Source organism: Phyllostomus discolor, chromosome 6 (assembly GCF_004126475.2).
Source record: "Phyllostomus discolor isolate MPI-MPIP mPhyDis1 chromosome 6, mPhyDis1.pri.v3, whole genome shotgun sequence".
NCBI lineage: Eukaryota > Metazoa > Chordata > Mammalia > Chiroptera > Phyllostomidae > Phyllostomus > Phyllostomus discolor.
In genome coordinates, this window is record NC_040908.2 from 127,830,823 (window position 1) to 127,858,546 (window position 27,724).

Genomic DNA, 27,724 nt, shown 5'->3' on the forward strand with positions numbered 1-27,724 from the left:
GAAGCACTTCACCCCTTTCCTTCACGTTTAACTATCCTCCTACGAGAGCAAAAGAACAATCTCCTTTTCACCTAACTCATGTTACCACCTACAAATTATCTGGTGCTTCAGAACTTCAGCCATAAACACTACTGACTGTGACCCGTGACTACAATCTGCTTTGCATCCTCCGTGGAAAAGAAAGCCGCCGTGCCCAGCTATCAGACACTGGAGGACCACGCGTTACCTGCTCTGGGACTTGCGGTGCGCACGCATGTCCTTCTTGGGTCTCCGGGTGACTGGCGGGGCTGGGGTGGAGGGCAGGGGAGGTGGAGCAGCAGGTGTGGGCGAAGGAGGTAGACCATTGCTTGGCTTACTCTTAGGGTTCTTGTCAGCCTCATATTCAAAGGTGCGCTTGGGTTTGGGGACAGGATTCACAGCGGAATCAGGGGAGCTCTTCGAAGGCAGCAGCTGGGAACTTGGGCTATTTCCAGGGGTCCCTGGCTTAGTGGAGCCACTGCCTTCCCTCTCCAGGGGTGGGCCCGCCTCCCCCCTTACTCCAGCCACTCCTCCTGCCCGGCTGCCAGCGCTCACACCCACGCTTCCTGTCAGTTCCTCCAAGGTGCCCAGGGTCCCAGTTTTCCTTCTTCCTCGGTCTACACTGTAGCAGCTGCTGGGCAGCTGGGGGAGCCCCCGGCCTGGCTGCTCCTTCAGGGCCTGTTCAATTTTCTGGATGCGACTCAGCACTGCCGAGCTCTCCTTCCTGCCGCTGTGCCCCCTGAGGAAGGCACTGGGCTCACTCCGGCCTGGCCATTTCTCCAGCCGGTAGAGAGAGTCCCTGATGGGGAGTGCCTCTCCTTCCTCCTCGGTCTCAGGGTAGGAACACTCGGAGAAGGTCCTGCTCATCCTCCGGAGGCCCTTGAAATCAAAGGTCTTTTCTGAGCTGCAGGGGGACGGCACGACGCTGGGACAGCCCACGCTGGGGCAGCCCTCACTGGCCGCCCACTCGCCCCCAGAGCCCTCCTGCTTCTCTCCACACACACTCATCCTGGGCAGAGTCTCTCGGCGACCCTCCCATGCTGAAATCTTCTCCCGGATGCCCAGGCTGTGGGCACGGGTGCCAATGCGGTTCTGAAAGGCGCTCCGTGGGCTGGAGGCTAGCCCCAGAGAGGGAGTGCTGTGGGCAAGGGGGAGGCAGGCAGCTACTCCCTCTATATCCTGGGCTGCCCTTTGGACATTCTCCTTCTGGTCCTCTCTCTTGCACACTGAAGGGCTTCCGTCCAAATAACTGAAGGTGGTGGCCTTAAGGGGACAAATGGGTGGTGAAGTGTCTGGGGAGGAAGCTTGAGGGTGTGAAGGTGAAGGCTCACGGGGGTGCCAGTCCTTGAGGAGCAGCCGGGAGCTGGAGCGGCTTGGGTACCTGCAGGCTGACGTTTCACTATCGCTAAGCGGGTAGATAGGACTCCTTGGTGGGGAGAGAACTGGAGGTGGAGAGACTGACTGAGACCTAGGAGCAAAAAAAAGAAAGAAAAAGAAGAGAAACCGGCAATCAGTGGCCTGACAACCAGAGGCACCGCATTTTAATCCCAGAGAGCTCAGTAACTCCTTGGGAGACTCTCAAAAGCACTCTATTCAAGTAACCCACCTTCAAAGCTGTCCTCGAGGGAAAAAAGTCCCCTCATCCACAGCAGGCCTCTGTGCCCAGTTCAACCCCAGAGATCCTGAGGACACTACTGGCTAGTTCTCAAGAGCTGGTTACAGAGCAACTCCAGCAAACAGTTCCTGAAGCAGTCCCCCCAATACACACTCAAGCCCTTTGATCTATGTCTTAAACAAGCCCCTATATCCCCTGATATTCTGTTGCTGGACAGAGATACTGCTCCTCAGACTGGGTCGTGATCAGAATTCAGATCCCTGAAGGTCTCAGAAAGATCAGGAGGGCCCCTCAAGAGTCCTTCCCACTCTCAGGGAGGAGGTGAACAGGGAGGGAGGACACTTCTGCAGGTGGCTCCACCCGCCAGTGGTGAAATCCCATCGAACAAGCACCAGCCAGTTCCCAGCTCCAAATGCACACACGGATCTCAGCAAATATTGGGAATAGGTCTAATAAATGCTTTTACACAGATTACCTCATTTAATCTTCATAAAAACTCTATAGGATTATTATCATTTATTGTTACCCTCATATTACAAATGAAAAACACGAAGGCAGGGACTTCAGCCAAGATGGAGGCATAGGTAGATACACTCTGCTTCCTCATACAACCAAAAGAAGGACAACAACCCATTTAAAAACCAAAAATAACCAGAACTGCCAGAAAATCAAAGTGTATGGAAGTCTGACAACCACGTAGCTAAAGAAGAAACATTCATCCAGACTGATAGGAGGGGCAGAGACAAGCAACTGGGGTGGACAGTATACGTCGCAAGGCAACAGACTGGGCTAAGCAAGGTGGCAACTGGTGGACCGAGTGGTCCCACATTCACATGTGGATAAGCCAGGATGAACAACTGGGGAGCGAGACAGACCGCACAACCCAGGGGTCCAATGTGGGAAATGAAAGCCTCAGAACCTCTGGCTATAAAAATCTGTGGGGGGCTGCAGTGGGAGAAACTCCCAGCCTCACAGGAGAGCTTGTTGGAGAGACCCACAGGGTCCTAGAATGTACACCCGCCTGGGAATCAGCATGAGAAGGGCCCAATTTGCTTGTGAGTAGCGGGGGAAGTGACTGAAAGCCAGCCAAGAGTCAAGCAAGCATCATTGTTCCCTCTCTGACCCCTCCCCCACATACAGTGCCACAACACAGCAATGTGGGCCGCTGCTTACAACATAACAGGAGCACACCTTAGAACATAACGGGAGTGCCAATACAAAGAAATATGGCCAAAATGAAAGAACAGATCAAAACTCCAGAAAAACAACTAACCGATGAGGAGATAGCCAACCTATCAGATGCAGAGTTCAAAACACTGGTAATCAGGATGTTCACAAAAATGAATGAGTATGGTTGCAAAATAGAGAAAGAAGCCAAGGCTATACAAAGTGAAATGATGAGAAATGTACAGGGAACCAACAGTGAAGGGAAGGAAGCTGGGACTTAAATCAATGGTTTGGAACAGAAGGAAGAAATAAACATTCAATCAGAACAGAATGAAGAAACAAGATTTCAAAAAAATGAGGAGAGGCTTAGGAACCTCCAGGAAAACTTTAAATGTTCCAACATACAAAGCATATGGGTGCCAGAAGAAGAAGAGGGAAAGCAAGAAATTGAAAAGTTATTTGAAAAAAATAATAAAGGAGAACTTCCCCAATCTGATGAAGGAAATAGACTTCCAGGAAGTCCAAGAAGCTCAGAGAGTCCCAAAGAAGTTGCACTCAAGGAGGAACACACCAAGGCACATCATAATTACATTACTCGAGATTAAAGATCAGGAGAGAATCTTGAAAGCAGCAAGAGAAAGGGAGAGAGTTACCTACAAAGTAGTTCCCAAGAGACAATCGACTGATTTCTCAAAAGAGACCTTACAGGCAAGAAGGGGCTGGAAAGAAGTATTCTAAGTCATGAAAGGCAAAGACCTATATCAAAGATTACTCTATTCAGTAAAGCTATTATTTATAATGGAAGGGCAGATAAAGTGCTTCCCAGATAAGGTCAAGTTAAAGGAGTTCATCATCGCCAAGCCCTTATTATATGAAATGTTAAAGGGACTTACCTAAGAAAAAGAAGATGATCAAAAATATGAACAGTAAAATGACAACAAACTCACAACTATCAACAACTGAACCTAAAAAACAAAAAACGAACTAAACAAACAACTAAAACAGGAACAGAATCACAGAAATGGAGATCATATAGAGGATTATCAGCAGGGAGTAGGAGAGGGGAGAGTGGGAGAAAAGGTACAGGGAATAAGAAGCATAAATGGTAGGTACAGAATAGACAGAGGGAGGTTTAGAATAGTATATGAAGTGGAGAAGCCAAAGAACTTTTATGTACAACTGATTGGTGGACAAGAACTAAGGTGGGTGAGGGAATGCTGGTGGGAGGGGGGGTACGGGATAGAGGGGGATAAAGGGAAGAAAAAATGGGATGACTGTAATAGCATAATCAATAAAATGTACTTTGTAAAAAACACGAAGGCATAGAAAGGTTAACTATCTCATTCAAGATCACTGACCTGGTAAGCGCTGAAGCCAAGACTTGAACTTACACTATACTACATTGCCCCTGCCATCTCTGTGAATCACCCAGGCCCCCAGCCACAGTCCAGCAGACACTCCCACAGCAGAGGGCACAGCCCTGTCTTGAAGGCAGCACTTATACATATCACACGATACTCTTGGTTTTTCCTACGAGGCCATGATTTCTAACAAGGGGAGGAATGCATGCTCAGTACCTGGAAGGTACTCAGTGAATGATAAATAAATAAAGATTAAAGATCATGAGCTTCCTGAAAAGAACAAGCATATTTCCTTTTCAGTGTAATTTTCTGGTAATTACTGTCAACTTTCAGAATTCTTCCAAACATTTTTAGTTCAAAGACAGCAGGGTTTTTGCCAATTGTGCATGTTCCAAAGGCCTACCTGACCCCCATGCTGTAGCCCTCAGAGCTGGGCGGTCCAGCCTGCAGGCTCCAGAGTGCCATGCCATCCACAGGAAGGCAGCCAGCTGCCCCTGAGCCAGGCTGCTGTCACTGCTCACTCACACACAGAAAACTGGAGCTGGGGTGAGTCAGGGATTGGCCGACAATTCCCTGTTGGGTCATAGCCTCTGGCTGCCCCTGGTCAACAGGAAACCTCAACATGCTTAAGTTGTTTTTAAAAGGGCAAGTCAAACAAGAGCTATCCCACGTGTACATGGGCACAGATGAGAGAAATTCGGTGCCCAGCCAAGCCAATGACCAAAGAGACTCTGCTCAGCAAAGAGGTGTGAACAGAATAAGCCTCAGCACTCCTCAGGGTAGGGAGCGGCAGGGCAATGTGCTGGGCTTGAGTCGGGGGGTGGGGCGGGGGGGGGGGAGGCCTCCTCACAACTGAGAAAGGCCTCGGGTCCCTCACTTCTTTCACACAACCACGGATGCAAAAGGTCATCAGTCCAGCCCTAGAAGCTGGTGAGTGTCTGGGCTACACAAAGGACTCCGAGTTTTAGGTAGTCTCCATAGGAGATAGATACAAGAATAAATAAGAGACAAAATTCTGTTTCCTCGTGAAGCTTCAATTCTAGTGGGAGATGACAGACACCTAATGAGACTCAGAATCTCTTAGGAAGCCTTTTCAGATGATGTATGTCTCATCTCTACAGACATTTTGATATATGATCTCCTAGGGATCTGTCCCCACAACCCCCAAGGTACAAATTCACCAGTCCACAAAACTACTGTTACTCTTGGGAAGGAAGGATGGCAGGACTTCCGTAGGTGGGACAGAAAAAAATGGTGACAACCTCAGGTCTGTCTAATTCCAGCATGCTTTCAGAAGGAATCAGAAAATGGAAAAGCCAAAGAACTTACATGTACCACCCATGGACATGAACTAAAGGTGGGGAATACTGGTGGGAGGCGGGGTGCAGGGCGGAGGGGAATAAAGGAAAGAAAAAAATGGTACAACTGTAATACCATAATCAATAAAATATACTAAAAAAAAAAAGAATCATTCTTAACTTTCCTTAGCAGTTCCAGCATGGAGAAATCCCAAGTTAAGAAGTTTTCTGAATGCTTAGCCTGCTCTAACTGAGATTTAGTCTCTCTCTTCATGGAAGACCAAACCAAGAAGAGACTGACCTTCCCTTTTAAAGGCCCTGGTCTTTCCGTCCCTGCTGCTCAGGGGCCCAGAGCTGCAGGTGCTCCTCACCTAGGCTCCCCACCCTGACAGACCCAATGTGCTCTAGCCCCTAGGGATGGAAAAGGGGGGCTGCCCACGCTGACCCCGTGACACAGGCAGCCCTGCTTCATCACAGAGGAGGCAGCATACGCTCACTTGGAGGTCCTAGGTAGGAATTTGCAAACAATACCAATATGGCCCTTCCCTTCCCTCATGCGGCTGCAATTCCTACTTGAGTGTGGAACTCGCTGCTCTCTCTCCACTTTCCGACTCTGCCCCTGATTAGGAATGTGACCAGGGGCAAAGCCAGTCACTCTCTCCCAGCTTCAAGTGTCAACTCCTCAAAACTGGGCTAACTCAGTGATTTTTGACTGGTGTGGCAAAAGAATTTTTAAATCATGCAATACCTGACTATTTAGTCAGGAGAACAGACCTCTTTTCCCTTAGATTGTCAAATTAAAAAACGACAGTAACCAACCCAACAATAGCTGTCTAGTCTGAATGAATCAAAATTATACCTATTTTTTTCAAGTCAGCAAAAAATATATATTATTTTTAGAGTACCACAGAATTTCAGTAATTAATTTACATGTACCATGAGATGAAAAAGGCTGACAATTGCTGGGCCACCTACAACACCAGGCTGTCGTAATGGGTAAATGAGGCTGTGGATGGGAATGCTGTCACACACTGTAACTCATTAGGATGTAGTGAGTTTTCCAGCAGGTTATGCTGGCCAGTTGTTCTCAACAGGGGGTAAGAACCTCACAGCCCGAGGGCCCAGATTTCAGCATAGCCACAGACAAGTTACCGACTTTGAGCAAATAACCTAATCTCTCTAAACCTCAGTTCCTTTACCTGTAAAAAACGGAGGTGAACAGAATGTACCTCGGAGGACTGCTGTAAGGGGCAGACACAACACACCTCAGGTGTTGGACTCAGTAGCTAACACACAGCACTCCACCTCAGCTCGATGATTACTAATGTGAAAGAGGAGCTGCCTGTTCAGAATAATCACTTGGCAAACTTTTTCAAACAGCTTACTTCTCTGTCCTTAGGTTTTAATTGCTCAGGGTGGGAGCGGAAGGGAATAAATTAAACACAGCCATAAATTCTCTGCAGCTCATGCTACCAAAAGGTGGAATCTGGTTTTCTGTCCCTTGAATCCAGACTGACCTCGTGATGCGCTTTGACCAATACGATGTGGTAGAAATTAAGCTGTCTGAGTTCCAAACTTGAGGTCTCAAGTGGTCTTGCAGTTTCCCCCTTCACACACTTGGAATGCCTCCCTGAGACTGCCACGTCAGGAAGGCTAGTCTTTTGGAGGATGAGGGGCCATGTGCAGCATAACCAAGGTACCTCAGCCAGCAGCCAGCCACCACATGAGCCGGACACAGGAGTGAGGTCATCTTGGACCCAAATGACCCCGGCTACATGAGTGAGCCCAGGGGAAACCAGGAGAGGAACTGCCCAGTGAATGCACAGGAATGTGAGGAATAATAGCCTGTTCCAAGTCACTAGGTTTCAGGGTGGATCGCTCTAATGCAATAGTCAAATAAGACAGGTGGGAAAGGCCAGGCTTGCGTGCAATTGGCCTGCCACATCCCTGTGCCCCCCTCCTCCACTTCCCCACCCACACCCCAGCCAAGCGCCTTCTCACACAGTCTCGGCCCTGTGCTGCTATGTGCTTCCTTCTCCCCCGACTTTCACTGCTGTGTGTGTCTCCAACTCATTCCACACAGGAAAGGAAAGGTCCCGATTCGTTCTTCTTTTCCCCTCCTTCAAGCTCCCTGCCCCAAAACGCTGACCTACCTGGTGACTTAATCACCTCCACTCTACACCCTTCACATTGCTGGGACTTGTCCCCCTCCTCGCCCTCCCCACTGCTCCTGCTACTTCCTTGGCTCAGATCTTATCTTTCACCAAGACTATTAAAACAACCTCTCAACTTCCCTCTCTGCCTTAGGTCTCACCCTAGTTCAACTCCATCCTCTCACCTTCTGATATCTTTATAAAATATAAAACTCATCATGCTCAAAAGTCCCCACTACCAACAGAATGAAGTGCAAAATCAATGGCGTGGATGACAAGGGCTCCCAAGATCTGGTCACCACCTGTTCTCCTTTGTCATCTCATATTGTCTTCAGCACAAACCTGCATCCTGCTCTCAGACACATCAAACACCTTGCTTTTCACACCTCTGGGCCACTACACATTCTGTTTGCCTTGCCTGGAATGATGGCCTGCTCACCGCACATCTCTGTAGTTCCTTCACGGAGTCTCTCTTGACCTTACTCGCCTGCACCCATCCAGGTGGAGATGGACAATTTTTGATGTTTCCACTGTGCCTGGAAAATTTTCTGTTGTGGTCCTTGTAACACTTCATTAAACCTACACTGTGTCCTCACTTGCCTCCCTTACTAGACCACACGTGGACCTACTTGAAGGTTGTGGCCGTGTCTTGTTAACCCTGATATCCCTGTTCTTTGCACGGCAAGTAGAATTTAGTAGGAATTAGTTATTTGTGTTGAATGACTAAATAAATGAGTAAAAATACTTGGCTAAAACCCGTCTGCCCAGAGCACTGTTCACAGACTTCCTTGCCCCCTGCTTTGTGCCCCATGACCTGGAGAACACCACAGACAGGCACATAACGCCCTGGGTGCAGCTGTGCCCAAAGCCCTCTACCATAAGGCAAAAGCCACAGGCTAGACCAAGACTCCAGAGACCCAGGTTCTCCCCTGGTGCTGATCCCACCATTTCCTGGGTGTGCTCATGGGCAAGTCCCCTAAAAATTCTCTGAGCCTCAGGTTCTTTATCTATAAGTCAGGGAGAAAACTCTTGCTCTGAGTACCCAGGTAAACTAGCTGGGTGACTAAGGGGACATAAATTTTAAAAGTGTTTGGGTACCATACATAAGTAGTTCCATGAAGGTAGAAGACATGTGAAAGAAAAGTACGAAGTGGCCAAAAGACACCTAAGGCTCCGTTCACATCATCTCTCTCCCTCTCTCTCTCTCTCTCTCTCTCTCTCTCCCTCTCTCTCTCTCTCTCTCTCTCTCTCTCTCTCTCTCTCTCTCTCTCTCTCCTAAAGCCCCAGAGCCTGCCCCCAGGGAGGCAGGATTGTGAAACTCGGCACTCGTGCCCTGTCAGTGGGCCGCCAGGCCTGCTGCTCCACACAGGCGTGCACGCCAACACTGCAGCACATGCCAGGCCAAAACCAACATTTCAGGAGAGGGAGCAAGATAAACAGATAGAAAGAGAAAGAGAGAAGAAAGCAGGGAGAATGTAAAGGAAATTTAAAAGAAACAGAGGAGCACAAACACACACAGACAAATGCATAAAACAAGTGGGTGGGATATGAAGAGTATGAACTAAGGTGTGGAAAAAAATTAAAGAAAAAGCAATGCTCATGTGTCTGTGTGTCCATGTGTCTGTGAGTGTGTACCTGCGTGTGTCTATGTATGCATAAAGTGAGAGTTAAGATGCAAAATATGTGCCTTTCCCTCTAGTATTGTTTCACAAGAACATGACTGAACCCCTGGGTTAGTTACTCGGGCTACTGTCAAGTAACACAGCAGGAAGCATTAGTGGCAAGGGATGCCCCATTCATTGTCGAGTGCACCCAGGGGTTTTTTTGCAGGAAAGGCTATTGTTAATCCTTGATGAGAAGACTGTTCTGAACTCCAGGCTTCCAAAAGTAATCAGGAAGAGGAACAAGTTGGGGTCAGCTGGGGAAGGCTCCTAGGAGTCTTGGAAATAGACCTGGGCATCAAGATGGGCTGTAGGTGCCATGAAGTGAGTTTGTTTGCAGGTTGAGGTTACACAGGCCCAGCTTCCAATATGCTTAGTCACCCCTAAGCAGGTGTCTAGCCTGCTTCCAAGTGAAAGCTCTGAGAGTTGGCCATTCACCATTCTCGGCTGCTCAACTAAGGTGGGCCCCACTGGCTCGGTGGGCACCAACACCCTCCCATCACTCAGTCACTGCCCCAACTCTGGAGATGGCAATCTTACTAGACTTCCCCAAGACCATGCTCTGAGTCACAGAGGAGCAGAGAAGGGAGGAAGGCTGCCTGAGCCCGATCAGTATGTACAGAAGTTTGGACTCCAGGCCAGAGCAGACGTTCAGCTCAGTCATTCCCACTGATATTCAACTCTGGGACAGCTGTGATACAAAGCCAAAGGACAGGATGACACTCACAACTTGGCCTTCCTGCTGCCAAAGCAACCTCATTTGGAATGGTTGGATGGCTGCAGTAGGATACAGGACAACCTCCAAGTGGGGCTACATCTGGGCCACCACATACAGAGACCCTTGAGGTCAGTTACAGCTTGTTAGGGTGAGCAGAATGGGAACTAACCTGAGTCAGAGCAGAAACGGAGTCCCTTGCACCTCCAGGAAGCTCATCTAAGAATCCACCACAACCTTACCTGTCTGCCCTCAAGAGGATTTCCAGGGAAGCACAAAGAGGCCTGGTGAGCTCTTCTCTGGGTGGGAACCCCAAGTCCTCCGAGAAACAGCAGCAATGAACACAGAGGATTTACAAGACAGAAGCCCTGTCTGAGGCAGGTATAATATGAGGCCTCATAGGAACACCCCCCAGGGCCCTGGTCCAGTAACAAAGGCACTGTGCATAAAGCAGAGCCAGGCACCACGCAAGGCCAAGAGGGAGAGGAGACAATGCAGCTCCAGGAAACCCTGCTAAAGACACTGGTGACGGTTTTAAAAACATGGCCCTCAATTTCTTTGACATGTCTCCCATCTCTTGAATCTAGGCTCTGTGACTACCTGACAGACAGAATAGAGCAGAAATGAATCTGTGTCACTTTTCAGGCCTAGGTCTCAAGTAACCAGCAGCCTCCACTTCCCGTCCCCACACTGTGAGGAAGCCCCTGGCACGTGCAGCCAGCACACGCAGGTGTCTGACAACACTCTTAAGAGTCTCAGAAGCCTTGTCATTCACAAGGGATCTGCATGCCCACCCTTGGGAGCCCTAGGAGGCCCTCCATCTGTCTGTGAGAGCCTATGAGGCAACACTGAAATTCTTTTTGAGGTCTTGACAAAGGATCTTTTAGTCCCACTCCAGATTATTTAAAGATTTATTAAGGGATAATTAAATCATAATAAAGTGGACAATTTAAAGAATACAGTTTGATGAGTACACACACACACACACACACACACGCACTATAAAACCATCACAATCTAGAAGCCATTTCTTCCTTTTTTAAAAAAAATTTCAATTACAGTTTACTTTCAGTATTATTTTGTATTGGTTTCAGGTATTCAGCATGTGGTTAGACAATTATATACTCTACAAAGTGTTCCCCCCTGATATTTACAGTACCCACCTGGTACCATACATAGTTATTACAATGTTATTGACTACATTACCTATGCTGTACTTTACATCCCCGTGACTATTCTGTAGCTGCCAATTTGTACTTCTTAATCCCCTCGCCTCTTTCACCCAGTCCCCCAACCTACTCCCCTCTGGCAACCACCTGTCTGCTCTCTGTGTCTCTAAGTCTGTTTCAATTTTGTCTGTTCATTTATTTTGTCCTTTAGATTACACCTATAAATGAAATCACATAGTATTTGTCTTTCTCTGACTAACTTATTTCACTGAGTATAATACCCTCTAGGTCTACCCATGCTGATGCAAATGATAACATTTTGTTCTTTTTTATGTGGAAGCCATTTCTTAAGTTGAGAATTCTTTCCTGTCTAGAGAGAATGAGAATAAAACAAATCTTATTTTCTAATCCAGAAAGCCCTTTCTCATTTATGTTTCCTTTAAAAATTTGCTTGAACACTGAATAGATCCCTTTTTTGGTTCATTTCTTTTCTCTTTTACTATAGGCAGGTAGAATAAGTTTATAGGACTTCACATCAAGAGCACTATACTCAAGGAACTGCACACAATAAAAAAGACTGTGCCCCAAGAGTCGCATCTATGCCTGGACCTGATTTGGACACCAAGATCCTAGGCTTTGAGCTGGTATCATTAACAGGATGAGACTCTGGATCTTAAGGGAAAGAAAGAGTGTATTTTGCAATGGGGAAAGACGTGAATTTTTGTGAGCAGAGAGCAGATGGTGGCAGACTACATTTCCCAAAGACAGTGGCCACAACGTGTCCATCTCACATGTCCTCTCACAGCATGACGCTGGTGCTCTCATCAAGGAGGAACCACTTTCCTTCCCCTCATGTGATGCTGTGACTTGTAATAAGTATATATTTGGTTTTCATTCCTGTTTCTGGCACAGAGCTCCAAAACCCTTGGAATTTCCTAAGGGAAGACCGGAATAAGGGTGTCTTTTGTTATGTTAATGAAGTGACGTCCAGACCCCAGCTAAGGTTGGGAGCTGATTTCCAGGAGAACCAACCTGGTGATAAGAGGGTTGGAGCTTTCAGTCACACCCCACAATCTCTGGGGAGAAGTGAAGGGCCAGAGATCAACTCAGTCACCAATGGCCAATGATTTAATCAATGGTGCCTATGTAATAAAGACTCCACAAAAACACAAAGGGACAAGGCAGAGAACATCCAGGCTGGTGAACCAGAATGCTTCCATGAGCCCCATGCCAGGCCTAAACTCCATGTGGACAGAAGTTCCCTGGTTTGGGACTTTGACCTACGTATCTCTTCATCTGGTTGTTAATCCCTATCTCGTAACACATCCTTTGTAATAAACTGGTGATCTGGTGAACAGTGCCTGAGTTCTGTGAGCTGCTCTAACAAATTAGGCCCCAGGCGGGGGTGGGGGTGGGGGAGGGTCATGGAAGTCTCTGACTTACAGTCAGTGGGTCAGAAGCTCAAGTGACAACCTGGGCTTGAAAATTGGCATCTGAAGTGGAAGTGGAAGGCAGTGTTATGGGACTGAGCCCTTAACCTGTGGGATCTGATTCTAGATTATGTCAGAATTGAGTGGAATTGTAGGACACCAAGCCAGTGCAGGAGAATTACTTAGTGGTTTTGGGGGAACCCCCCACCCTCACACATACTCCCACAGTGGAAATCGATGAAGCTCTTGACTTTGAACTTAGGCAGACCTTTGCTATTGCCTTAATAGAGTAAAACTATGCACTATGCAATTTCTGAGGCTACATCATCAAAACGCCATACATTTCTGACTTGTTCTCTTGAGATGCTCACTCTCAGAACCCTGATGTCATCCACGAAAGCATGCAGCCCAATGCGGAGGCCATGTGCAGGCGTCCCCCCTCTGCCCCGTGAGGCCCCGTCTGACCACCAGCATCAGCAGACAGACCTGCACTCAAACAAGCCTTCCGGATGATCCCAGCCCCTAGCCATTCGTCACCCCCAACCTTCAGGACACCCCAACCGATGCCGCAAGGAATAGAAATGGGCTTTCCCTAATGAGCCCTACCCAAATTGCAATTTATGAGCAAAGTATATGACTGCTAATGTTTTAAACCACTAACACAATGTTTTTAGGCACTAATGTTTGAGCCAACCTTAGTTTAGGGTCATTTGTTCTGCAATAATAAATAACCGGATTAATACCAGTAACATCATGGTTGGATTTTAGGAAGCATCTGAGGTAACAGTGGGGCTACAGCCACAGGCTTTCCTTTAACCTACAGTCACTACTCTCAGGAGATCTTCCTTACCTTTCTCTTGAAATCTAAGGTACAGATTCAAATCTTAAGACTTCTCTGGATTTCACCATATCCCAAACGAAGGCCTCCTCTGCACAGAAACCTGCACAGGTGAGTGAAGTTACGGTTCCACTGTCAAATAGCTCTATGGGGGCTTTAGCTTCCTCATATGTAACATCAGATAACTGAGCCAAAAGGATCCCATGATTCCTCTCCACCTCTAACACCCCAAAATGGTGTGTGCTGTGCCCGCAAGGAGTTCCAACCGACTAGGGAAACATGACCCACACAAACGTCCACCCCATGAGGCACTGTTTGATAAGTGCCATTTGCAGGCTCCAGACCAAGGTTCTAAGAGGGAATGCCGAAGGGAGAGGAATCCTTCCTAGCTGGGAGGCCAAGAAAAGCACTGGGAGGGAAATAACTAACATTTTTTTGCAGCCAGATTGGCAGAAATGTAAGGTTTGCATAGAGAGCAGGAAGATAAGGCTAAAACGAAAGACCGGGCTTTTCATGAAAGCCTACAAGCCGGGCCAAGTTTGACTGTATCACAGATGACAGTCGTGTTTGAGCAGGGAGATTCCAGTAATGCTTGCAGGGAGGTGAATGTAGAAGGACATTAAAAAATGACAGGAGTGTCAAACAAGCTAGCCTTAAGTTCTCCCTCCCACTGGCTTTGCATCCTTGGGAATACGTTCTCTTTTCTGCGCTCAGTTCCCCTTCTATGAAACAAGTGGGCTAGACTGAAAGAACTCCAAAGTCCCTTTTCAGCTGCCTTTCTAAGAGTCTATGGACTGAATAGAAAGGGAGTTCAAAGTTAACAAGACCCATTAGGAAGACACAATAGTAGCTTTTGCTCTAAGAGGCTGATCTCCCAGCCATCTAGTTAACTAGTCAACAAATAGTTAACTGTGTTCTACATATTAGGCATTGTTCCAGGCTCAGGGGAGAAGGAAAAAGTGAGGCAAAGCCCTTGACCCCCAGATATCTACACTGTTACAGGCACCCAGGTTTCCTACACCTATACCCACAGGCAAGTTCCCAAACACAGTATCGACAGCCTGGATTTCCAAGTCACAGTGACCTGGGTGCTGAAGTTTCGTAGTGAAGAAGCTGTCGAGGAAATCAGCAGGCGTGGCAAGTCTTCTAAAAACAGCCCCCGCTGCCTGCCAGGTCTTACAGCACCTGGGGATCTCCTAAGAGCAACACAGGGCAAAGCTCACACCACCTCAGCAGTTGAGTTACCTCTAACACAACACTCCCTTGCTTGCAAGTCACCGCTGCTTCTAGTCCAACCACAGCTCCTCCATAACCAAGGTCATTAAGCCTGACCTCTGGAATTCAAAGGAGCTTTGAGAATCCGCCCTCACATACCCAGAATCGGATGCAATGTCTTCTGAGCTGGGGCAGGAACAGCTTGTGAAGAGGGTATATCTGGCAACTAAGGGTGACACCTTGTCAACAAAGAGAAAGGGAAACCCACCTACTCCAGGAGACCAGACACAAAAAAAGAACAAAACTTTGGTGTGGTCAAATCAGATGGCTTAGATTTCCTCCTCCCACATCCCTATCTTGCCTCATGAAGACAAAGGAAAAGGAAGAGGATAAATTAGCAAAACATCAGTAAAAAACTAACAATGAAAGGGAATTCAAGATCTTTAACCCCTATTGGCTTAGCAGTAGCATCAGGTGAAGTCTTAATCAAATTAAGGATACAGCCTTGCAAATACTTATCTTGACAGTTCCACAGGGTCCCATCTGCCCCTCCCCACCAGCCTCCCATGCCCCAGAGGACAGTCTGTCCTCAAGTATGACATAAATGCCTGTTAGTACATTGGGTCCCTCTGCCTCCATGTGGATGACATGGAGGTCCCCAAGGCAGCTAGGGAGTCAAAGGTCCAGCCTTCCAAGACCCTAGGACCCCTTCACTCCCCAACCAGTTTCTGTCGGTCACACCAGGGAGACTTTTCCCACCAGGACTTCTGGGCTGACAATGAGAAAAAGGCTCCAGGTTACTACCAAACGTCCTGTTAAAGGTCAGACTAAGAGAGGAGGACACCGAGGTCATGCATTCAGGTTGTAAATGCCTTGAAGAAAGAGAACAGACCATCATCCCTCTTTGTCCCCTACTGTCCACCACAGAGCCTGGCACCCAGGAGGAGAGCCCCCGGGGTTCGCTGACAATGACTTCGTCAGTGAACTGGTGACCTACTGCCCTACCTACTCAGCCCAAAGAACACCCCCACCCCAGATGTGGCTGGTGGGGAAGGCAGCCTGAGAAACCACCAGATGACAAATTCAAAACGACACCTACAGTCCAGCAGCAGCCTCTGAGAGAAAGGGGCAGCTAGTCACTGAGGCCTGAGACTCCATGCCAGAAGCCCAGGAAAGGAGGGAGGGAAGGAAGCAAGAGTGTGGAAGGAAGGAAGGAAGGAAGGAAGGAAGGAAGGAAGGAGGGAAGGAAGGAAGGGAGGAAGGAAGGAAGGGAGGGAGAAAGGAAGGAAGGGAGGGAAGTGAGGACTTAGGTGGGAGGCTGCAAAAAGGCTTTTTTTAGGCACACCGGAGGCTCAGATATTTACAAACACCATCCATCTTGTTAGGATGGCAAGCATACTAAGAAGCTAAAGAAGCAATTTCTAAAAACATGTAAAACATACAGATAGGTTTCTAAGTAGAAAGTGGAGAACTATCAGCAGCCCTGATTCTGCTTTGTGATGGATGTAAACATGCATCGCATCACCCCCCAGAGTGAAAATTAGAAACAAAAATGAATACTTAAAGGAGTTAAGGGCTACTGGGAGTGGTAATTTCTAATTCAGGTTCTAAATATACTGTTTTCTTTAAAATTAAGAATAACACCATACAATCACATGTAATGTTTATTTCTCCTCTACAACTTCACATTCAAGATGTGAGAACCTTAATGAACCCCCCCGTCTCCAGCTGCCACCAGACTGCTATGAGCCCCGCAAAGCAGCTCCCCAGAAGATGACAAAGGGAGACAGAGACTCTGCCATCTAGACCTGTTTCTGCCTCGGCCACCACATGCTCTGGGAGAATTCAGTTTTTCTGCCTGTTTTTACCCAAGAAGTTGATGGTCCCTGCAGTTCTTGGCCTCACCCAGTTCAGGGAGGCAAACAAGCAAGCGAGCCCCTCTGGCCTGGGATGAGAGGGTGCGTGGGCAGAAGGCAGGGGTTCTTATTGGTCTTCTTGCCACAGAGCGGACATTCCATTTGTCTGTCTAAGTACCAAGCTCTTAGGTACTTCCCAAGTCAGAACCCACCCATCTCCGTTTGTTCGGCTGGCACAGTCCATCCAGGCCCTTCCCACTGGGACCACTCCTCCTGCCTCATCCGTGCACAGTGACTCCCCCAGGGCTATGTCCTGCACCCCATTCTACCCACCATATCTGGACTCCAGCTCTGAATGAATCACACATCCACTACCCCTGGCCCAACATGAGGGTGCTACACCCCACTGGGCTAAGCCTGGCACTGCACAGCCCAGACATCCTGGAAGGAACAAGCCTACCCCAACCTAAGCTGAGCGTCCTTCTCATAGCTAGTTACCCATTCCAGTGGTGGAGGTACCAAAAGCCAAACCTGTCCACCTGAGATTCAGTAGAAGGGGCTGTGAAAGGTATGCAGCTTTAATAAAAGAGCCCGGAGGTTCTTCTAGGACATCAGCATCAGGTGTTGGCCAAGACCGGAGAAGTGCTGGTGAGAACTGGACACCTACCTGGCAGCTCTGGAAGCTTTCACCCCATCACAGGGAAGGAGCTGCCAATTACTGAGTGGCTTTACGCCAGACACTATGCTAAGCAACGACACATAACTACCTCAGCTAGTCCTCATAGCAACTCTGTAACATAAGTACTGTTACTGTTTTACAGAGGAATAATCAGGAGTTTAGAGGGCATAAGAAAACACCCTGAGATCTAAGTAGTTAAAGCTTAGATTTAAAAACAATTCCATGAGTCCAAAATTGTGGTTTTTCTATGGTCCAACATTCCCACTTTTAAAAAGAAGAAAAACCAGCAAAGTAGATTATAGTTTAGGCTGACTACAATTCCCGAAGCTGCCTTGTTTGCAGCCCAGCCTAAATACTTGTAGACCCAGACTTCTGCTGGGAACTTGTACTGATGTGCACAACTGCCGCCCCCTCACCCCCAGTGTGGTCAGCCTCCAGTGCTACAGCACAGCCTAGCTCAGGGGTAGCCCCTCAATCTGTCCTCATTTTGGGAAAAAGAAACGTCCAGAAGAACATCAGCTGCTTCTTGCTGGCTCCATTCCTGGAGCTCTAGGCTCCTCTGACAGCACAAAGCAAAGTGTGTTTTACGGTCCCTATTTCTCTCTCCTGGGGAGACTTAGGGAACTAGAAAATATCCATCTTACTTTTGCTTCATGGTCAGCATGAGCTGGGCCCAGATCAGTCACTGAGGTTGACTGTCAGAGTCATGATGACACTCATTTACATCCTGGCAGGGATCCTGCCCAGGAACCAGGCCACTTGGCTGTCCCTTGATGGCACCCTGCAGTGAGCCCCATTCCCCCTGCCCCCCACCCCTGCACCCCCTTCCCTCCTGCACTGCTCCCCTACTCACCTGCTCAGAGTCCCCCGAGGGGCCTTAGTGCCTCCAGCTCCATGGGTGATGCTGGAATTCTTGTTGGCAGTCATGGTCATTTCGGCTCTCTGCAAACCCACAGCCCTGCAAAGACAAGACCTATAAGCCAAGTTTCCACGGGCAGCCCAAAGCACCTCAAACATTTCCAGATGACCTCCAAAACTGCCAAGAGGGTTTCTGTGGTGGGTGGTAGGAACCACTTTCCCACATATATTTAATTCTACGTGTTAGAGCTTAAGAGCCTCTAAGGACCCCTGGTCTGGGCTGGGAAGAGAGAGTCTGTGAGCTAACAGATGACTTATCTGTTCACAGAAAATGATTAAAAAAAAAAAAAAAACTCCACCTATATCCTACCTCTTCCCATTTAAATTAGAGTTTCTCAAATTCCTAGCATGCCATATAGCCTTTATGAATGTTGCCATATTTGCATACCTCCTGAAAAACTATTCAGTATTTTTCTTGAATCAACTTGAAATTGACTTGCTTCTCTTAAAATGTTCTAAAGCCTTGGTCAGGTCGCTCAGTTGGTTGGAGCATTGTCCCATCCACCAGAAACATTGCAGGTTTGATTCCCACTCAGGGCACATACCTAGGTTGCAGGTTTGATACCCAATCAGGGTATGTATGGGTGACAACTAATTGATGTTTTGTTCTCTCTCAAATCAATAAATTTATCCTCAGGTGAGGATTTAAAAAAAGGCATAAACTGTATTATATCAAAATAAAAAAACTTGTGCTATTAAAAAATTACCATAAAAAATGTAAAAAGACACCCACAGAGTGGGAGAAATTATTTGCAAATCATACGTCTGCTAAGGAACTTGTATCTAGAACACATAAAGAGCTCGATACCAGAAAGACAAATATCCCAATTAAAAAGCAGATAAAGGATTTGAATAGACATTTCTCCAAAGAAATAAAATTGGCCAATTAGCACATGAAACGATATTCCGCATTACTGGTCATTAGGAAATACGTATCAAAACCACAATGCGGTGTCTTCAGAGGCATTAGGACGACCATAATCAAAGAGAGAAAAACAAGTGCTCATGAGGCTGTGGAGAAACTGGAACCTTCGTTCAAAATGTGCAGTGGCTTTGGAAGTTCCTCAAAAAGTTATACTCAGAGTTACCACATGACCCCTCACCATCCACTCCTAGGTATACACCCAAGAGAAAAGAGAACATCACGTCCACACAAATCCTTGTACGCACAAAGGTTCCTAACAGCATTATTCACAGTAGCCAGAGTGGAAACAACTCACCAACATACGGGCACGTAAACACGTGTGGTGTACGCATGCAGTGGACATTATCCAGGCATGAAAAGGAATAAAGTACATTGATACATTATACATTCTATAACACGGATAACCCCTAATGCCATGTTTTTTTTTAATGTCCAGAAGACAGCAAATATATAGAGACAGAAAGTCCATCAGTGGTGGCTGAGGGACGGGTCAAGGGTAGAAGAATGGGAGTGACTGAATGAACACGAAAGTTTCTATTTGGGGTGAAAAAAAGTTCTGGAATTACATAATGGCAATGCCTACATAATTCTGTGAATATTCAATTAAAAACAACTGAATTATACACTTTATATGAGTGAATTTTATCATAGGTGCATATCTCAATATGGATGCTAAAATAAAACTTAAGAGCAAAAAAAAATTTTTTTAATGCCTTGGAGAGTGAATGGGACACAACCATCGGGAAAGTGCACCCTGGCCCGGCTGCCTCTGCCCTCGCGGACGCTGAACAAGGCAGGAACAGCAGGCCTCTCCCTCCGATTGGCATTCTCATCACACTGACCAAAATCAAGTATATGGGATGAGAAAGTTCAACATACTTATTTATGGCCACGAATGACCTTAATCCAGGAGGCCCTCTATTTATTACCTGGATACAAATAAGTGATTGTCTTGATGATAAAAATAGGCCGAACCCTAATTCTTTATATCACTCATACTTCTTTTCCAATTTCAACATGAAACACACCCCCTCAAATTGCTTTAACTTCACAGCAGCTGTCAGGGCTGTGGTTCTGGTGATGGTGGTAGTGAATAGAGTGGGAGCTGGACAGGGAGGAAGCTGCCAGCAGGCAAAGGAGCTATTATCTGATGGTGAGAGCAATGAGACACTCCTCTGGGGTGAATGCTGCAGGTGCTTTAGGGAAAAGGGAGCCAAACCCAAGCTGCACTTTTATCCTTCATAAAGTGGAGAAAAACCATCCCTACCTATTGGGGAAAAATATTTCTAAACTGAAGTACACAACATAACGTTAGTGATGATGACGATGAGATGGAAGAAGAGGAAGAGTTCATCCGGCCACCAGAGCATCGATGCACACTGGCTCCGGTGAGGCATTCTTTACCTGCACCAGCCCAGTGCCAAGTTACGTGCTTGGCATGGGGCTGCGTGTGTAACAGGAAGAAGGGAAAGAAGAGGCAGCCCCTGGGAGCTTCCCCAGGCCAGTGCTCAGGGTCGGCAGCAAGCACAGTGTTACACGGAATCAATGTGCTGAGCATAAGCCTTCAGCTGTGCCCATGGTAACAATGGTCGCAACAGCCACGTAACCCATCACAACAGCACTGGGCATGCTCTAGCAGCTCCAGGGCAAGCCCCCAGGGAAAGGGCAGAAGCCTTGTGGAAAGACTAAAGACAGAAATATCTTAAAAGAACATGATGAACAATAAATTCTCTCCCTGAATTCCCAACATAAGAAGCTGAGACCCATTGCTCTGAAATGCTATTACATGGTTGAATATGAAAACAAAGCCAACTTGGTAAGAAGGAAAACTGTAGGTGATACTGACATTTGCCTGGTTCAAGAAGAAATATCCTGTGAAGACGTAACCATAGAGGTGTGAATCAAAATTGCTACCAGGCCCATGGCAGGGACCCTTGGTCATGCTTCTGCAAAAGCACAGCTGTTACTCTCAAAAGCAGCCTCAGAGTTAAGGCATCTCGCGCAGGCACTGCTGAGAACCCAACAGTGCCCAGTAAGTCAGAAGAACAGATGAAAAGTATATTCTTCATACTGTCCTCCATCCTGCCTGCTTTCCACAGGCCAGATCTATAAGGGTCAGTGGGTAATCTAGGGGGCTGGGGAACTGAGGACCCAGCTGATCCTTCACACCTGCAGCTCAGACATGAGCATTCTGCACAGCTGGCTTCCGAGAGGACAGTGCTTCTCCTGGGGCCCTGAGCACAACCCCGGCCTCTCATCTGTGCTTTCAGCCTGACACCCTGGCTATTCGGGCTGAGGCAGAGGAAACAACCACTGGGAATAGAGCAGAGAAGCAAGAGTCTGAGAGGCTGCTCTGTCGTTCCCAGGCCCACCAATGGTACAGTCCAGACAGAAACTGCACGTCTGGAAAAATGGAATTACTGAGCTCCAGAGAAAGGAACACAATACGGCACCTCTAGAATTTTTCTGCAAACTCTGCATTGAGACAAAGAGATCCCAGTCCCAGAAACATAAGGTGCAGAGGGACGAACACCTGACTTGGAGTTAGATAACTAAGTCCAAGCCCGCCTCTATCAACTACTACTTAAGGGACACTGCATGGGTGTTTTCCAAGACTCGACTTTCTCATGGTAAGAGTAATAATAACAACATGACCTACCTTACAAGATTGTTATGTTTGGCACAGAGAACCTTAATAGTACATGGCTTTTCTTCCAGCTTATGTTTTTCTAGTTATTTGGAAGGCAACTTCTCCACTCACAAGCTTGAATCATTTTTCTGACTCCCTGGCACTGCCATTTGATACGTTTACTCCATTCTAGGCACTTGCAAAGCACAAGCTATAAAAACTGACAGACACAATCCCCGCCCCGGAGAAGTTAACTGTATAGGGAGAAAAGCCAAGTAAAAGGAAGGCCTCATAGCGAGGCAACATTGAAGTAAGCCTCAACTTCTTTGTTACCCACAGTAACTGGACCTAAGGAAAAGCAAAGGTACATTTACTAGGAGACACACTGTGAGATTCTCTGTATAATCATAATAGCTACAGTTATAAGCACTCATATGTATTAAGTCATTCAATCCTCATAACAACCTTATGAAGTAGGCTCTATTATTTATACAATATGGAGGAAATCAAAGTACAGAGCAATTAAACAGCTTGCTCCAAGTCACACAGCTAGAAAGTGCAAGGCAGGAATCTGAGCCCACGCGGCTGCCCCCATGCCCCAGCTCCGAGCCAGGACCCTGCACGGCCCCTAGTCACCCTCTCCTTCAGCACTCTCCATTCTACGAGGCGGTAGATCATACAGACCCGTTTTTCCTATCAGGAAATCTAGGTCCAGTAAGATGAAGAGACAGGGTCAAGATCACTCACCTAGTGAAGGAACAGGGCGGGAATGTGGACTCAGCTCTGCCTGACTCCACCGTCTACTTGCTTTCCTCGACACCGACAGGGTGCTTGTGAGACATGCCAAGTCCCAGGCCCCACCTCCACCTCTGGCATGGGAGTCTGCAGGGATGAGGCCTAGGGATTTGCATTTTCAGAAAGCACTTTAGATTAGTCTGTATACCCGTAAGTATGAAAACATGTGTCCTATAGCACGTTCTCCAAGGACTTGGAAAGGTATGAAGGGCCACCACCAATCATCTTCCCAAGAGTCTGCCAAGCTGTGAGCAAATAAAAATGAACACTCGGTCCCTCTCCCTCCTCCCACCCCTCAGCTTCTTCCACCCTGCGCTGCCCGCCGCCCCCCGATGGCAGAGGAGCAGGTACATCACCGATCCAGTGAAAGGTGTGCTCAGAGCTCTTGCATCTCAAAACAGCTCTCCTGCCACCCACCTCTGGTTGCTATCAACTGCTCTCCTCGCTTGTGTTCCTGGGGGAAAAAGTTTAAACCCAAAGACACAAACTGGTTGTAGGCAAGAGCAAAAAAAAGGTCTCACTTGTCCTTCCCTTTATTTGTAAAAGCTTTGAATCAGTTGTCAAACATTTTAAAACTGGGGTGTGTACAAATAAAAATACAAATAAAAAATCAGATTTTTGGTTTCTCTTGAAAAATCAGAAAATCTGCCATTGCTGCCTGCATTTCCATACAGTATGACCACAGTAAGCCAGACCTGAGAAGTGACCCATTTAGATGCAGCAAGCTCTCCCAATTTCCCCACCCAACGCCTGCAGCTGGCCAGCCTCATGCAGCTCTGACCTGGGCCTCCCAGGCAGCAGGTGAGTACTGCAGCCCCAGCAGGGAAGCTCTGAGAGGTGCCACACTGTGGGCAGCCACACAAGCCTCCTGGGCAGCTGGGCCTGAGCAGTGCAGGGAAGAAGAGCCTATTCCAGCACAGGGCATCGCTTCCTAGCCACTTGAAAACCCACAGCTACTCCCCTCAAGTGCCACTGGAAGAAAGAGCTTTTTGCTCAGGTCAGCCTTCATCTTGCAACACTCTCCCAGCTTCCCAAGTGCTCCCTCTCCCCACCATCCAACCCCATCACCGGATCTGGAGGCTCTCCCCAAGGCCCAAGAAGAGCCCCACTGGAGGTCAGGATCTGAAGGGAGCGCCTTCTGAGGGTTGCCCCGCCTCTAAGAATGAACTTCCTTATCCTACAGCAAAACACTGTTGCCCTTGTTTAGGTGACATCTCTGAGTGTCTATTAGGTACTTTTCCTCAAGCCTAACTGTGGACGTGACAGTATGCCTTGTTCCCGAAGAAGGAGCCGTTTGAACCCTGAGAATGATGAGGAACAGATGGAAGCACTGGGAGGGAAGCCTCCCACTCTGCTGGGGCTAAAGCCTCCGTGGAGAGGAGACGCTGCCCGGCATCCTGCTTTCCTCGTCCAGGTAAGAAGCCCGACAACAGGAACCTCCAAACCACATGAGAGAATTTCTGCCGACATCTACATTCCACTACTTCTTAAGCAATCTCTCGTGTGGAAGTAATAGCTTAGGAAACAGCCCAAAGGGAAGGATGAACAAGGCGGGAAGAGAGCTGAGCCCTGCATGTGCCCAGAAAGCCTGCTTGTGGCTCACAGCTCTGCACAGCTGTGGTACGATGAGTCCAACCTGCCCACTCCCCCAGCCCGGGAACACCAACTCAGACCCTCCTGACCCTTTCACAGACTCTCCCCTGCAAATTTTCTCCATCCCTAGGCCCTGGTCAAAGAGATAATCAACAAACTGGTCGCGCCCCAGCCCCAGCCGGGCCTAGTTCTTTAATCTCTTCCTCCCAGAGGCTCCACACCCAGTGTTGCCACTGCAAGCTTCAGGGAGGGCCGCCACTAGGACAAGCTCCTGTTCAGTACCCAAGCCAGAGCCCTCAAAAATGTGAGAGCTTAATTCTTCCCTTCTCTCCTGCAGGTGTCCATGGGCGGGGGTGGGGAGGGGGTGGGACAGGCTCTATGTACCTCTCACAGCTCAGCCAGGACTAACAGCTCCAGGCCTTGCTGTAGCAGCTCACCTGCGCAGCCCTGCAGGTCTGTGGCATCACTAGGCAGTTCAGCCAGCCCACGGATCTGACAGCCTGGTCCCTACTGGCCCCATGTGGCTGAGAAAGCTGTAAGGGAGTGCTGGCTAGTTCATCTCCGTACTTGGCAGAGTCCTGCACCCAAAAATGGTGCTCAAATAATTGATGACAAAAGAGGACCCCAAGGAGTCAAAGGCACGCATGACAAAGGGCCCTGGAAATTCGAGCCCTGGCCATACCCCTTCAGGTGCACATCTGCTCCTCCAAAAGTCTGCAGCTATGAAATTGCAGCGAGTTTTCCAACTGTAGCTTCCACCCAGTCGACGGTCAGTGGCAGGCCTCCCCCACCTGCCTCCCCAGCCTCTCCCACCCCCACCCCTCACCCCTCAGCCAATCCTGACCTTCACATGCGTCCCTGCTAGACCCTCTGCATTAGCAGGTCCTCACCCAACACAGCCCTAAGGAAGGGCCCTTCTTGGGAAATCTGCCTTCATCTCCTTCAGGTTGGCTGTCTCCTCCCTCCTCCCTCTTTTCCTCCCCTCCTTTCCTGATCCATCTCTCACTGGTTTATCTGCTCACAACCTTGTCTTTGGCTGTGCTATGCCTGAAAACAGAGGACTACAAGGAAAATGGGAGGAAGGGGGCTTGAGGTTGGGTGGGTGGGTCTCTACAGCTTTAGAAAGGGAACTAGGAGGAATTTTCTCAAGTCTCTTCCACAAGGCCCTCTTCCCTCTCACTACATCTACCTACCTCGTACCTTGGATCTTTTTCATTCCAGCCCCAGGTTCTGGGATTCTAGGTCCAGAAAGCCTTTCAAGCAAAAGTGCTGAGGGGATTATGAGCCCAGTCAAGTGGAGAGGAACCAAGATCTGTTTTGCTGGGAGGTCAGAGGGATGGCTGGGTATTTTGACAGGTCCCTATGAGGGTGAAATCCTCCTCAACCAGCCACAGGAAAAGAGGATTTTCATGGTTGTTGTTGTTGAACAATAATCTAAAACAAAATTAAGCTCTCTTCCCATCTCCTCACCATCCACTTATCACTCCCACATCCTCTTTCCCAACCCTCCTCCTCAAAGAGCGCTTGAAGTTTGGGTTTTCAGCCTCAACCATTTTCAATTCCCTTTCCTGCCAGATGGTCCTTCTCCATTTTAGTACAGATTTCTGTGGAGGTCTGAAGCTGGTTTTAAACATTTCCTGAAAGCCTGAAATGGGGTGAGGGTTTGTTAGGCAATTCCAGGCCAAAGAAAATCTGGATGCTTCCAAGACAGTTTTAAAGACCTAGACGCAGCTGTTTCTGCCAGTCTGGAAACTCAGCCTCTCAGCAAGCGGCTCAGCCCAGCTCTGCCAGGACAGTACAGCCCACTCTGCCCCATGGCTTGCCACCACTGTGAAAAAGAGAGTCAAAGGAAGGCTTGCCCCACAAAGAGCCCTGCTCCTGGGGGCTAACCACTTTGGCAAGAACAGCTTGCTGGGTTCCCTAGCCATGGTGACGCATGAAAGGCCACAGACCTATCTCACACCAGCGCCTTCCCCTGGCCAGCCCCAGCAGACCAGCTGCCAACTTCTGCCCGTGCTAGGAATGTCACGCCTCCCAGCTTTTTGGTTCAACCAGCTCCTTCTATGTTGATGTCCTCCACCTCCATTCCTTCTTAAATATCTGGTTCAAATGTCAACTACTTTCTGAAGCCTTTCCTGACCCTAAGTCAATCTCATTCTCACCCCTCCCATGCTCTCTGGTCCGGGTGAACTCAACCCCAGTGATGGCAAAACGCCTCCCCTGCTCTAGAAAAACACACCACCCCCAAGCCAGCTTTCTCAGAAGACTCAGAAACAGTAAGGGCAAGGGGACTGGGACTGGGACTTTCAACACCTCTGTTTTCCTATCTGTAGCATAAGGAGAACCCCCCCCAACTATATAGTGAGGACATGAAGATTAATGTGACACCACCTATAAAAAAAATAGAGGATACTCAGAGCCAAAAGGGAACACACTTAAAGTCTCTGGGCCAAGGGTGTAGCTTTCCCCCAACTCTCAGCCTTAACTCCCTCTCCCTTGTCCTCACTTTTTCAGCTGATTTTGCTCCCTACCTCCCTGAGCAAACAGAAATCACTGGAACAGACCCTCAGTAAGCTACCAGCATCGATCACCTTTATCCACCACCAGCATCAGCGCCGATCTCATCATTTCTCTGCTCAGGACCCTACGTGGGCTCCCGACCACTTGGGTAAAAGGCAAAATCCTTGTAATGACTCTACAAGGCCCCGCATCACCTGGGTCCCCATGATATCGCTGACCCCACGCCAACTACTCTTTCCTCTTACTTCTTCCACACCAGCCCCGTTACCTCATTAGTTCCTCAAACACGTCTCACCCATTCCGACCTCAGGGCCTTCACACCTGCTCTGTCCCGGAGCTGGAACACACTCCCCTGAGAGAATCTGCTCCCTCCTCTCCCAGGTCTTTGGTCAAATGTCATCTTCTCAGTGAGGTCTTCCTTCCCTGACCACACTATAAAAAATTAGTATTAAAATTGCTATCAGAAACCTCCCTCTATCCCTCTACCCCCCATAAGACATATTCCCTACTTCTTGTTTTATTTTTTATTTTATTTTTTCCCATAGCATTGATCATCATTTAATGTACTACTTTTTTTTCCATTTATGCTTATATAAGCTCCATGAGGCTATATAAAGCCTCATTTGTTTGCCCACAGTTGTATCCTCAGTGCCTAGGACAGTCCCTAGGGCACAGGAGACCCTCAGTTAATATTTTTGAATGAAAAAACATTTGTCACCAGCTTAGAGTTGTCCTCCCTGGACAGGGACGGCAATTCGGGGTTCCATTATCCATCCAGGCCTACCTGCCAACCCCCACCAGCCTTCCTAGTTCAGTCTAACTCACCTGTAGCAACCACATCCACTCAGATAATCGATAATCGAAAGAGGGCCATGCCCTCTGAGCACCCAAAAGATCCAGGGTAGGGATGCTTTTGGTCCAAGAACTCAACCGAAATTGCTCTCTGCAAAGCTTACCACCATTTGTCCATTGAAAGAGGCAAAGGTCCTTTCTCTGAGGCTCACTGAATTACAGGCCTCCCCTTCCTGATCTCTGCTGTCTGGGAGACCACTGATCAGCCCTCTCTGAAGCACTGCAATGAGCTCCTTCCCAGTCTGGAGCACACTTTATGGGGTAGCCGTGCATACCTGCCTGGAGCTCTGTATGATCATCCAAAGGGGGCATGGGTT

At 48.1% G+C, this 27,724-nt stretch overlaps 1 protein-coding gene across 8 annotated transcripts in view; it reads right to left on the bottom strand.

Annotated features, from left to right (window-relative positions):
- The window catches only part of DENND2B (DENN domain containing 2B), a 158,037-nt gene that overhangs the window by 35,948 nt on the left and 94,365 nt on the right, over positions 1 to 27,724 (bottom strand). For 4 of the 8 annotated variants that reach the window (XM_028517727.2, XM_036028982.1, XM_028517722.2 and 1 more), the window contains 2 exons: positions 18,029 to 18,133; positions 227 to 1,486 (listed from right to left, as the gene is read on the bottom strand). In XM_028517727.2, the coding sequence (XP_028373528.1) occupies positions 227 to 1,486; positions 18,029 to 18,108 (1,340 nt within the window). In that variant the 5' untranslated portion in view covers positions 18,109 to 18,133. Of the gene's footprint in view, positions 1 to 226; positions 1,487 to 18,028; positions 18,134 to 23,223; positions 23,287 to 25,228; positions 25,423 to 27,724 lie in introns of those variants that run through there. The other 4 variants (XM_036028984.1, XM_036028981.1, XM_036028986.1 and 1 more) reach the window with 4 other exon arrangements.